Below are 11,496 nucleotides of genomic sequence, written 5' to 3' on the forward strand. Positions count from 1 at the left end.
AAAATAATATTTATATTGCTCTTGTAGAACTGTATTGCTAAATCTAAACAGCTTACCTGCACCTGGCTGTTCAAAGCGTGCTCGTACTGCAAACTCCTCAATGCATCTGAGTTCTCAGTCTCTATTTTGGATGACTATCTGCCTACTCACAGAGTGATACTTTTTTCCTTCAGCGACCACTACATTTCCGTCAAATACAGGACTAAGTTCAAGTGACAGTAAATTCTGAATACCTTAGAATCTATCTCTTCATCCTTTTCATTATTCCCAACATTATATTATACAAGGATGAAGCCACTTGATTTAAGTTTGTGTCATGTCAGTACTTACGTCAGCACGTTAAACTGCTTACATCTCTCTACTGAAGAGTTTTCAGTGACTTCTGTGTATTCTATGTATTATTTGTCTTATTTCTTTGTCTTTTTCAAGAAACATTATATGAAAAAAGGATAAGCGATTAAGGAATCTACCAAAAAATATGGCTTTTACTTTCCAACTAACTTTTCTTTAATGAATACATTTACTGTCAAGAATGTTACAAATCACTATTTAAATACAAAAATGTAAATATTACAAATAAGTCTATTAGATTTTGTTTCTGAAAGAATGCTCACTAATATGTTGCTGAGTTAATGTTCTAAAGAAAGTACTGAATATGTTGCCATCATTTTCAAACTCCCGCAATAATACTTCTATAATTGTTCTGTAAATTGTGGTAAAGACAAAACCACTGACTACCCTCCGAATTCGCTTGGAAGCCTCCCCATGCTGGCCACCCTGAACACACCTGGCCTTCCTTGCTTCTCTCTTTTCAAACCAGCCACAGTTACCATTTATTGTTTTCCAATGATCAAGGCTCTTTGATAATCTAGGTCCTCCCATGATGAAGGCCTGTTGGATGGCAAATGTCCACAGTTATCACTTTGTTAGAAATAAAGTCTCCTGAGAGACCCACACAAGAACTACTGAAAGAGAATCTGCATTTTGACAGGATCTCTAGGAAAGTCATAGGCATTATCATTTGAGAAGCACAGAATTAGGGCACCTTCCACTGCAGTCCCTAGCTTTGTTTTATATTGGCTCCTCCCTTGTCCTCTTCCTAGTGAAATTTCCCATCAGATTTTAGCTACAAATGGAGGAACTTGGTATATGTCTAAAATGTAAGCTGAAATTGGAATGGGGAACACAGCTCTGTTTGGTTTTGGCTCCTGAATTGAATCTAAAATTTTGGTCTTACTAAAATTATGCTTTGATTATGTCAGATAAGACCATACTAATCAAAGCCCTAAGAGTAAATTTCACATATATACTAAAGTTTGAACAAATATGGCAGAAGTGTCATCTGTGGTGGTAAATAGTGGCATAAAGTGTTATTTCAATTGTTAAAAGTAGAAGTGTCCACAATGAAATGATGCTTATGGTTCTGGGAGTCTGTAATGACCTTTGGGCCAACCTGGATTCTCATATGTGTCTGAATTCACAATGCCCACTAGAATCGCTTCAATCTGTTCTACAGGGAGTCCTCTGGCAATCTTATGAGAACTTCAGTTTTTCACTCCTTCATCTTCTGGAAAAAATACCCAGCTGCACAATTGGATCAGTCATGTGCTCAAACCAAATTTTTATAACCAAAAGTTTTCTAAGCTTGGGAAATGAAGTGTCCAAAAAGAATGAATATGCAGTGAAATGCTACCAGTGCTATTAACATCGCGGTGCTACTGTGGTTTCATTTTTTTTCTGTTTTATACAGTGTAACACGTTTAAAGGATATCCACAATTTCTTTCAAAAATATGGGTAAGGAGGAAATAATTTTTTTAATTTTCATTATGCTTTATAGAAATGTTGAAATGCTGTTTAATTGATTGAAATTTTAGATCAGGTATACAGGCTATTAAAATAGCCAGAAGGAAGTTGAATAACTATTACTATACTGTCTTTAGATTTCAGTTTTATGACTATACTATGGATAGGGTAGTTGTAAGACTGAATTGTTCCTTTAATGATACTGTATTATCTTGTTAATCTTGTTATAATAACTTTATATGACCTAGGTCATTAAATAATTAAAACTTGGTTTAAAGGTTCAGATCATAATGATTCTTAGAATTATTTCTTGGAATTATTCTGATATAAATACCCATTCCTTTTAATTAGCCACATTCTCTGATTAAAACTTTTAATGTGAGTCACCTACAGATAAATTCCTGTATCCTTACACCCACATTGGACAACAATTCACAGCTCACACTGTAAATGTTATTGATGTAAATAAAAGTTGCATTAAGAAGAGTCTTGGTAATTCTGCCTTGGCTACCTTTGAATCCAAAATCTTTCTCTCTCTCTCTCCATATTCCAAATGTAGGATCAGTGTGTTTCATTTGCCATCCTAGATCGTGTCCCTTCACTCTACAAGGAAGAAGAATGGGAAAATGAGTTTCTAGCTCTTTTGGCTTGTAGAGCAGTAGGTATCCTCTGACAGCTGCCAAGACGTGGATGGTAAAAAAAAAAATCACATCTTGGCTATTTACGGGACATATGTCCACTTTGTTACCTCTTTAACATAACTTGCTCCAGTTGATTTTTTTTGCCACTCTTTTTGTTTCTTTGTTACTCTCCAATGGATACATCATTCTTAACTGTGCCTTTGACTACCACAATAATTCCTAGTAATTATTTCTGTTAAACTCTAACAGGCTCATATTACTGATTGGATCTACCTAGTTGGCTGCAGGATGCTCACTCCAAGAACTTGCTAGCACATCTGAGTTCCCATCCTTAATATTTAATGACCAACTACCCAGTCACCAAGTGACTCTTGCCTCCTTTATTACCTTTTGTTTCCCACCAAATATGTCATAGAATACTAGAGAATCTACATTCTGAATTCTTTGGAATCTATTTCTTTGTCTTACCATCTCTTCCAATGTAATATCACACATGGACTAGACACCTAGCACTCATTTGAATCACCTTGAGGGTATTTTTAAAGACAGATTTCTAGAACTCATTTCTGAAATAATCAATTTCTACATTAAAATCTCACAATCTGTATTTTTCATAAAACACTTTCCAGATAATTTTCATTTGTGATTTGATTTGGGATTACTGGGACCTTAGTAACAAGTTTCTAATTAGTACCCCTTAGTCCAATTTCCCCATCCCACAGCATACTCTCTACACTATCAAAAAATTTAGAAACTGTTTTAGGATGCTATTTCCCATCTTAAAGTATTTGGTACATAGTTATATAATGAAAAAGTGTAAGATTCTTCACATGGCATTTATTTCATTGATTTTTATTCAGACCTTTCAAAAACTTTTTCTCCAGGACCTCCATTCATGTACCAGACACAGGATTGTTCTACCACATTCAAGAGTGTGCACATAAATTTAGGGAATCCAGAGAATGCATATTACTACCCAATTTTCAAACAATAATATATGATTTTTTCATTTCATTAACACCTTAAATATAGGATTTCTTATTTATAATAATGATCAAAAAATTAAGAGGGCTCTGATAATTGCACACTTCATCGCAACACCTCTTCCCCAATTTCAACTCGTAATGCCATTGCAAATGTTCCCTTTCATTTGTTGCATTTTATTTTAGAGGACATGCAGTGAGGACATGGAAGAGGCAAATGCAACATTGCTGACAGAGTTTGTTCTCACAGGATTTTTATATCAACCAAAGTGGAAAATACCCCTGTTCCTGGCATTCTTAGTAACATATCTCATCACCATCATGGGGAATCTTGGCCTGATTGCTGTCATCTGGAAAGACCCTCACCTTCATATCCCAATGTACTTATTCCTCGGGAATTTGGCTTTTGTGGATGCTTTGTTATCATCCACAGTGACTCCGAAGATGCTGATCAACTTCTTAGCTAAGAGTAAGATCATATCTCTCTCTGAATGCAAGATACAATTTTTTTCCTTTGCAATTGGTGTAACCACAGAATGTTTTCTCTTGGCAACAATGGCGTATGATCGCTATGTAGCCATATGCAAACCTTTACTTTATCCAGTCATTATGACCAACAGACTATGCATCCGGCTATTAGTCTTGTCATTTCTAGGTGGCCTTCTTCATGCTGTAATTCATGAAGGTTTCTTTTACAGATTAACCTTCTGTAATTCCAACATAATACATCACTTTTACTGTGACATTATCCCATTGTTAAAAATTTCCTGTACTGATTCTTCTATTAATTTTCTCATGGTTTTTATTTTCTCAGGTTCAATACAAGTTTTCACCATTGGGACTGTTCTTATATCTTATACATTTGTCCTCTATACAATCTTGAAAAAGAGGTCTGTGAAAGGTATAAGAAAAGCCTTCTCCACCTGTGGAGCTCATCTCTTATCTGTATCTTTATACTATGGCCCCCTCGCCTTCATGTATGTGGGCTCTGCTTCCCCACAGGCTGATGACCAAGATATGATGGAGTCTCTATTTTACACTGTCATAGTTCCTTTATTAAATCCCATTATCTACAGCCTGAGAAATAAGCAAGTAATAGATTCACTCACAAAAATGGTCAAAAGAAATGATGTTTAGATCTCTTACTCATTTCTCTTTTCTATTTACTAAAATAGTCACAAAATTGTGCAAATTAGAGGTACCTATGTTTTGCCACCATTAAAGGATTTTGCAATTATAACTCTCCCAGCACTTTAATGACCTATGATATTAGTACCTATTTAACTAATTAAAATATCCCACTGTTATTCAAAAGCATTTGAGAAATTTTAGTCAACTGTTCATAATAGAATAATGATAGCATAAAGCAAATAAAAATATTGTACAGTATGGCATGTTAATCAGTGTGTCTCATAAATACATCAAATTCAAAATAGTCTAGTTCATCTGTTAAGCACTTAAGTATGATGTTTTTGATACTAACACAACTGTATGACCCGAGATGTCTATCACATTTATCTTCATAGTGAAGGTTGATTTGTGTCTAGGGGAAGACAGGTAGATTCAAGAATTCTACTAGCCATCAAGAGGCCTTTCAGTCCACTTACTGTAAAAGAGTGAATTTCACTTCTTGTAGGAAGCCAACTTACATATCAAATAAAGTAACAGAAATGGAAATGCAGTGAGGACAAAATGAGATGGGGTTAACAGTGAAGGCACTGCCAATGTGCAAGAGGGCAAGAGGATGCTGTTAACGCTGTGTGCTTGTATGAGTAAGAAGCATGCAGCCTTTAACTTTCTAAGATGGCTTCTAAGGGACTTAGCAGCTGTGATTTCATTTTCAATCTGAAAAGCTTCCCTAAATGAGAAAATTAAATGAATAAACAGAACTTAATTTGAAATAGTCATAGAAAGGAAAAGACAAATGACATAGTAGGAAGAAAAGGGTCTTAATCTTCCTAGAAAAAATAAATGAAGCTACTAAGGTTTTAAAAGTCAGTGATGTTACATGATTATTGGAATGTGTTGTTGACAACCAGGGACTTTAAATCTTTATCACCAAAGTTCAAAGAATTTTAAGTTGACATGACATCATAGTGTCCAGTGATTGCGAAGAAAAATATGAAAATGAGGAAGAGTTTGGATATTTTCTGCTTCAAAAAGTCCTTGTTAACTTTATTTTCACTTCATACTCTTGAAGTATGTGAGTCATCCATCTACCATTCCACTCTGCCTTTTATCTTTCGACACTGAAATTCATTTCACTTTGTCACTGATACCAAGGCCCTTACCCTAAAAATTACGCACATGTTGTTTTGCAAACCTCTAGTTATTTTCTCCACCCTTCTTACACTCATTTATTTCCCCATTTTGCTGTCAGATTGTTTTTTCCAATGCCTACAATTTCTTTTGTTGGATCATCATTGCTACCTGATTTTATATATATATATATTTTTTAAAAATAAATAAATAAATATATATAAAATCAGGTAGCAATGATATATATATAAAAAAATATGTGTGTGTATTTTAGGTGTCAATATATATGTATATATACACTTACGTATACATAAGAGGAGAGAAAGGCTTTTATTGATTTAATGTGGAAGTAAGGCAAAAAGAAACTTTTGTGGCTAAAGTGGAGCAGTAGTATTATTTGGATTATTCCAGTAGAAAGTTCCTACTTAGAGGTGAGTTGATCATTTCTGATTGGTTAAAGTAAACTTTTATTAAGAACCTATCATCAGAGTGAACAGGCAACTGACAGAAAGGGAGAAAATTTTTGCAATCTCTCCATCTGACAAAGGGCTAAGATCCAGCATCTATAAGGAACTTAAACAAATTTACAAGAGAAAAACAAACCACCCCATCAAAACATGGGTGAAGGATATGAACAGACACTTCCCAAAAGAAGACATTTATGTGACCAACAAACATGAAAAAAAGCTCGTCATCACTGGTCATTAGAGAAGTGCAAATCAAAACCACAAGGAGATACCACCTCACACCATTAGAATGGCGATATTAAGAAGTCAGGAAACCACAGATGCTGGAGAGGAGGTGGAGAAACGGGAATGCTTTCACACTGTTGGGCACGTAATTAGTTAACCATTGAAGAAGACAGTGTGGTTATTCCTCAAGGATCTGAAACCAGAAATACCATTTGACCCAGTAATTCCATTATTGAGTATATACCCAAAGACTTAGCTATCATTCTGTTATAAAGACACATGAAGACATATGTTTATTGCAGCAGTATTCACAATAGCAAGCACTTCAAACCAACCCAGAGGCACACCAATGACAGACTGGATAAAGAAAATGTGGCACATATACACCATGGAATACTATGCAGCCATAAAAAAGAATGAGTTCATGTCCTTTGCAGGGACATGGATGAAGCTGGAAACCATTATTCTCAGCAAACTAACACAGGAACAGAAAACTAAACACCACATGTTCTCTCTTATAAGTGGGAGTTGAACAATGAGAACACATGGGCACAGGGAGGTGAACGTCATACACCGGGGCCTGTCAGGGGGTGGAGGGAAGGGGAGGGAGAGCGTTAGGACAAACACCTAATGCATGTGGGGCTTAAAACCTGCATGATGTGTTGATGGGTGCAGCAAACCACCATGGCACATGTATACATGTGTAACAACCTGCACGATCTGCACATGTATCCCAGAACTTAAAGTATAAAGAAAAAGAACAAGTTAACTTTTGTTTTACCATTTACAATGAGTTGGGTTTCTGTGTGCTTAGGTAGAAGCCCACTTGGCTGGAGCCACCTCAGCCTAATGTACTTCAATTTTATTATTTTAACTATTTTCTCCCTTTTGTTTCACTTCTCAATTATGGGATATTGACCAACACTCAGGCACATGGAGCACTTTCTCACCACCAGAGCTGGTTGTCTTTGTCTCAGCATAAGTTACAATTTCTAGTCTCAAAAGTTACAATTTCTAGTCTCTTAAAGCAGTGTTTCTTTTATTGGACACTTTGTTTATGCCATTTTAATTATATGGAGAAAATCTGATAACTGTGATGGCTGTGAATTTGCATTTCAGACTCGAGAAAATACAGCATACCAGGAAGATTAACGATGACCCTCATGAGGTAAACATCAAGGGACTGGGAATTACCCCACAGCCAAAGTGCCCATGAACGAAACAAGACAAATAAAAAGTTAATGGTTATAGGCCAGGCGTGGTGGCTCACGCCTCTAATCCCAGCACTTTGGGAGGCCAAGGTGGGTGCATCAGTTGAGGTCAGGAGTTCCAGACCAGCCTCGCCACCATGGTGAAACCTGTCTGTACTAAAAATACAAGAAATTAGCCGGGAGTGGTGGCAGGTGCCTGTGATCCCAGCTTCTTGTGAGGCTGAGGCAGATGAATCGCTTGAACCCAGGAGGCTGAGGTTGCAGTGAGCCGAGATGGTGCTACTGCACTCCAGCCTGGGCAACAGAGCGAAACTCTGTCTCGGGGGCGGGGGGGGGAAGGTTAATGGTTATAACAATCTGTAAACTTAGTATCTGAACCCAAAGGGCAGTTAGTTGAGGAGATATAGATTTTAAGCTCAAAGCATCTTTTGATGTTGGAATAAAATGGCAGTTGCAATTGTTGATTTTTCTGTTTTGCAGTCTGAATGTCTCTGATTATGTTATTGGATATTTTGGTGAGCTTTTTAGCAGCCCACTCAGCTGCATGTATGAAAATTGTCCTCTGAACTTTATATCAAGTTGCCCACACCAAGCTCATAGGGCTTCGTGAAAAAGACAATTTATAGGTAGATAATAAAACTCAAAGACAACAGACAGAACTTGAATTTAATAGCGGATGCACTATAATTTTCTACTGAAATATATTTTGGGGTATTAATTTGGTAGATCATCAGCTTCTCAATATAGCTTTTGTTTTGTAATTAGGTTAATGAGTTGAAGGTGGATCCCACTGATAAATAGGACGAGTATTTTCTATGCTGAACTCAACATGAATTGACCAGAATGTTCTACAAATCACACTTCTGATCTTGCCTTATAGTCAGAGATTAGTTCCTCCTGTTTTGTTTATAAGATTACATGTCAGACAAGTGAATTTTCGAAGAAATACTTGGGGAATGGATGCTGGAGGATTATTTGTTATTTTCCCACCCCGTTTTGTTCCTTTTCTGGAAGACTGAGTTGTTGGATCTTTGCTATCTATCTTAGGTACTTCATGTTTGGCTGCAGCTGTAGGATTAGCCGTCTTACAGTACCATGTTATTAAATTGATAAAGATCAGGGAGTCCTGGGTTATATGATCCTGCAAGAATTCTAATTCCACAGAAAACTTCTGGCACTTTTGCTTGGGACAGAGATATTTTTCTCTATTGCTCTGAGCTCAGATTTTGACCAAGGTGTAAAGGTGGTTAAAGAAGGCAGGCCTGGTTGGTCTGAGGAAGTGACTTTATAAGGCATTTATCTAGTTTCCTTTATTTTAATGGGTGAAAATGTAACTGAGCAAAAGGCTTAGTAGACTCAGAGTTATAAGGTGGAGTATGATAGAGTGAAATGTAGTTGAAACCACCTTTGCAAAAATGATGACAGAAAAATCTCACACAGGAATATTATGACAGTGAATCTGCAATAAGAAAATCAGGCAGTGCTTCTCATCTCCAAGCTGCCCTTCTGCATTCCTGACTGTAGGTTCAACCACCTCTGGAAGGAATTTATAGTTTGACTTTGGAACAAATATGGTAAGAGTCTCTCCTCAAAGCAAACCTCCTCCTTGCTTGTGAATCCGACCACCTTTGTAAAACTCAGATTATCACAAAATTAGAAGTTATGGCTCCTGATCATGCAACTAGAGACCACAGATTTCTAACCTTCCTAATCGCTCCTACAGATAATATTCCTATTGTGAAATCTAAGATTGGTGTTCCAGGTGTTTTATAGATCCTGAATTCTGATAAGTCAGCTGGCACCACCCAGAATGGTAAAAGGACTCCTCTAGTTTTGAGACCCCCACACAGGATTCACAAGAAGACAACTTCAACCCCTATGATTGTATCCTCATCCCAACCAGTCAGCTTTCCTCATTCCTTAGACCCCTGCCCAACGAACTGTGTTTAAAAAACCCTAGCCTCTGAATTTTTGGAAAGGGTGATTTGAGCAATAATAAAACTTGAATCTAATCTCCCATTTAGCCAGCTCTATATGGATTAAACTCTCTATTGCAATTCCTCTGTCTTGCTAATGGGCTTTATCCAGGTGTCAGGCAAAAAGATCTCATTGGGTGTTTCCATAGAGAGAGGGAGCAGTTTGAGTTAAGTCAGTCAGTGATCTACACCTAGACTTTCTGGAAATTATATATAAACTAATTGGACAGAAAGATACAATGGCAGTATGAAGCTGTAGTGACAGCACCAACTAGGTGGCAATGCATTGCAAGATTGTCTTTGCTTTTCTTTATTCCTCCCCCAGACATTTGCCTATTAACACTTCTCATCAGATTTCAGCTCGCCTGGAAGTTAGATATATGTCTGGAGTTCGAGCTGCAGTTTGAATGAGGACAATTTTACAAATTTACTTGGGGTTGGCTTCTGAAGGGAACCTAGATCTTTGACCTTATTAAAATCATGTCTTCACCAGCTCTGATGAGACTATATTAATCACAGCATTCAGAGAATCCTATTTTATGTAGAAACTGAAGTTTGCATATAATGTCTAAAGTGTTAGGTGTTGTGGATAATAGCGGCATAAAGTGTAATTTCAATTGTTAAAACCCAAACTGGGTACAGTGACTTAATGTCTATGGTTCTAAACTCTGCAGTGTCCTGTAGGATAATCTGTATTTCTCATACACATCTAAATCCACAATACCCAGTTGAAGATTTTCACTTTGTCCTACAGGGAATCCTAAGATGCTCTTAGGGGAATTTCAGTTCTCTACTTCTTTCTCTCCTGGTGAAAACAGATATACAATATTGGTCAACACTTGTGTTGAAAGCAAATTTTTATAAACAATATTTTTCTGAGATTGGAAATGAAGCCTTCAAAATGCATCAGTGTGCATAGAATTGCTGCCTGTCTTATTATCAGATCTGTTCTATTATGTATTTTTCTCTGCTTTAGAAAGCCTAATACTTTAAAGGATCTCTGTAATTTCTTATGAAATTAGTAAGAGGAAAATTGTTTTATCATATCCATTATTATTTTTAAAGAAATTTTAAAATGTTATTTAATATATAATAATTTTGTATTTGGTTTGCAGCATGCCAAGATTGCTGGGAACAAAAAGAGTGAAGAATCTTGATATCTCATTATTATGGCTAAAATCTTGATAACCAAAACACCTATAAAATAAATTTTTAAATTTTAAATGATAATGTATTATCTTTTTAACCTGACTATAATGATGTTATAAGTTCTGGCTAATTAGAAAGTTAAAATTATTAAAGCTGGGTTTAAATCTTCAATTCATTGTGATTGTTATGTAAGAAACTTTTCCGATGGTTGTGATGTAGTTTCATTCTGTATAATCACATTGTCCAATGAAAACTTTTAGGATCTGTCAATTAAATATTTTCTCCTCTATACTTTCACCACTTCTCTCAATAATTTCATTGATTATTTCATATATAAGGTGCATAAACATATAAATAATAAAATCCATAGAAGTACCCATTTTTCATATTGAACATTTTAGATACACATGGTAATACTAGCAATAATTATAATATATGTATATCTATGCATATATCTCAGAAAATATGCAGAAAATGTACTTCCCTAACCTTACTAGCATTTATGCTTTTAAAAGCACCCTGAAACAAATTGAATTTTAGAGTTTTTCATTATTTTGTAATTTGGGATTGCATGGGATTGTCTTATAAAATTTTACAAGTAGAATTACTTGTCCTATATTTATTACAATGTTTGTATTAGGATCCAGTCTTTGTCTTAGTTAATTCTGCTAAAAATAATCAAAGAAAAAAACCTGACAGAGAAGAAAGTGTTCTCAAATCAGCAATATTTCTTGAGAAATTTAGTTTTAATGACTGAAATAACAAAGATAAAGCAACATTT

The 11,496-nt window shown here is 35.8% G+C and overlaps 1 protein-coding gene across 1 annotated transcript; it reads left to right on the forward strand.

Moving 5' to 3' along the window:
* The first annotated feature begins 2,413 nt into the window (after positions 1 to 2,413).
* On the forward strand, positions 2,414 to 5,863 carry LOC101016616 (olfactory receptor 5H14). The gene has a single exon (XM_021933960.2). The coding sequence runs from the start codon at positions 3,633 to 3,635 to the stop codon at positions 4,563 to 4,565; it is 933 nt and encodes a 310-aa protein (XP_021789652.2). The 5' UTR covers positions 2,414 to 3,632; the 3' UTR covers positions 4,566 to 5,863.
* The last annotated feature ends 5,633 nt before the right edge of the window (positions 5,864 to 11,496 follow it).

This window comes from Papio anubis, chromosome 2 (genome assembly GCF_008728515.1).
Source record: "Papio anubis isolate 15944 chromosome 2, Panubis1.0, whole genome shotgun sequence".
Taxonomy (NCBI): domain Eukaryota; kingdom Metazoa; phylum Chordata; class Mammalia; order Primates; family Cercopithecidae; genus Papio; species Papio anubis.

Bases quoted from the DNA above. Each gene is read 5' to 3' on its own strand.
- LOC101016616 (XM_021933960.2), top strand. From the start codon at position 3,633: ATGGAAGAGGCAAATGCAACATTGCTGACAGAGTTTGTTCTCACAGGA.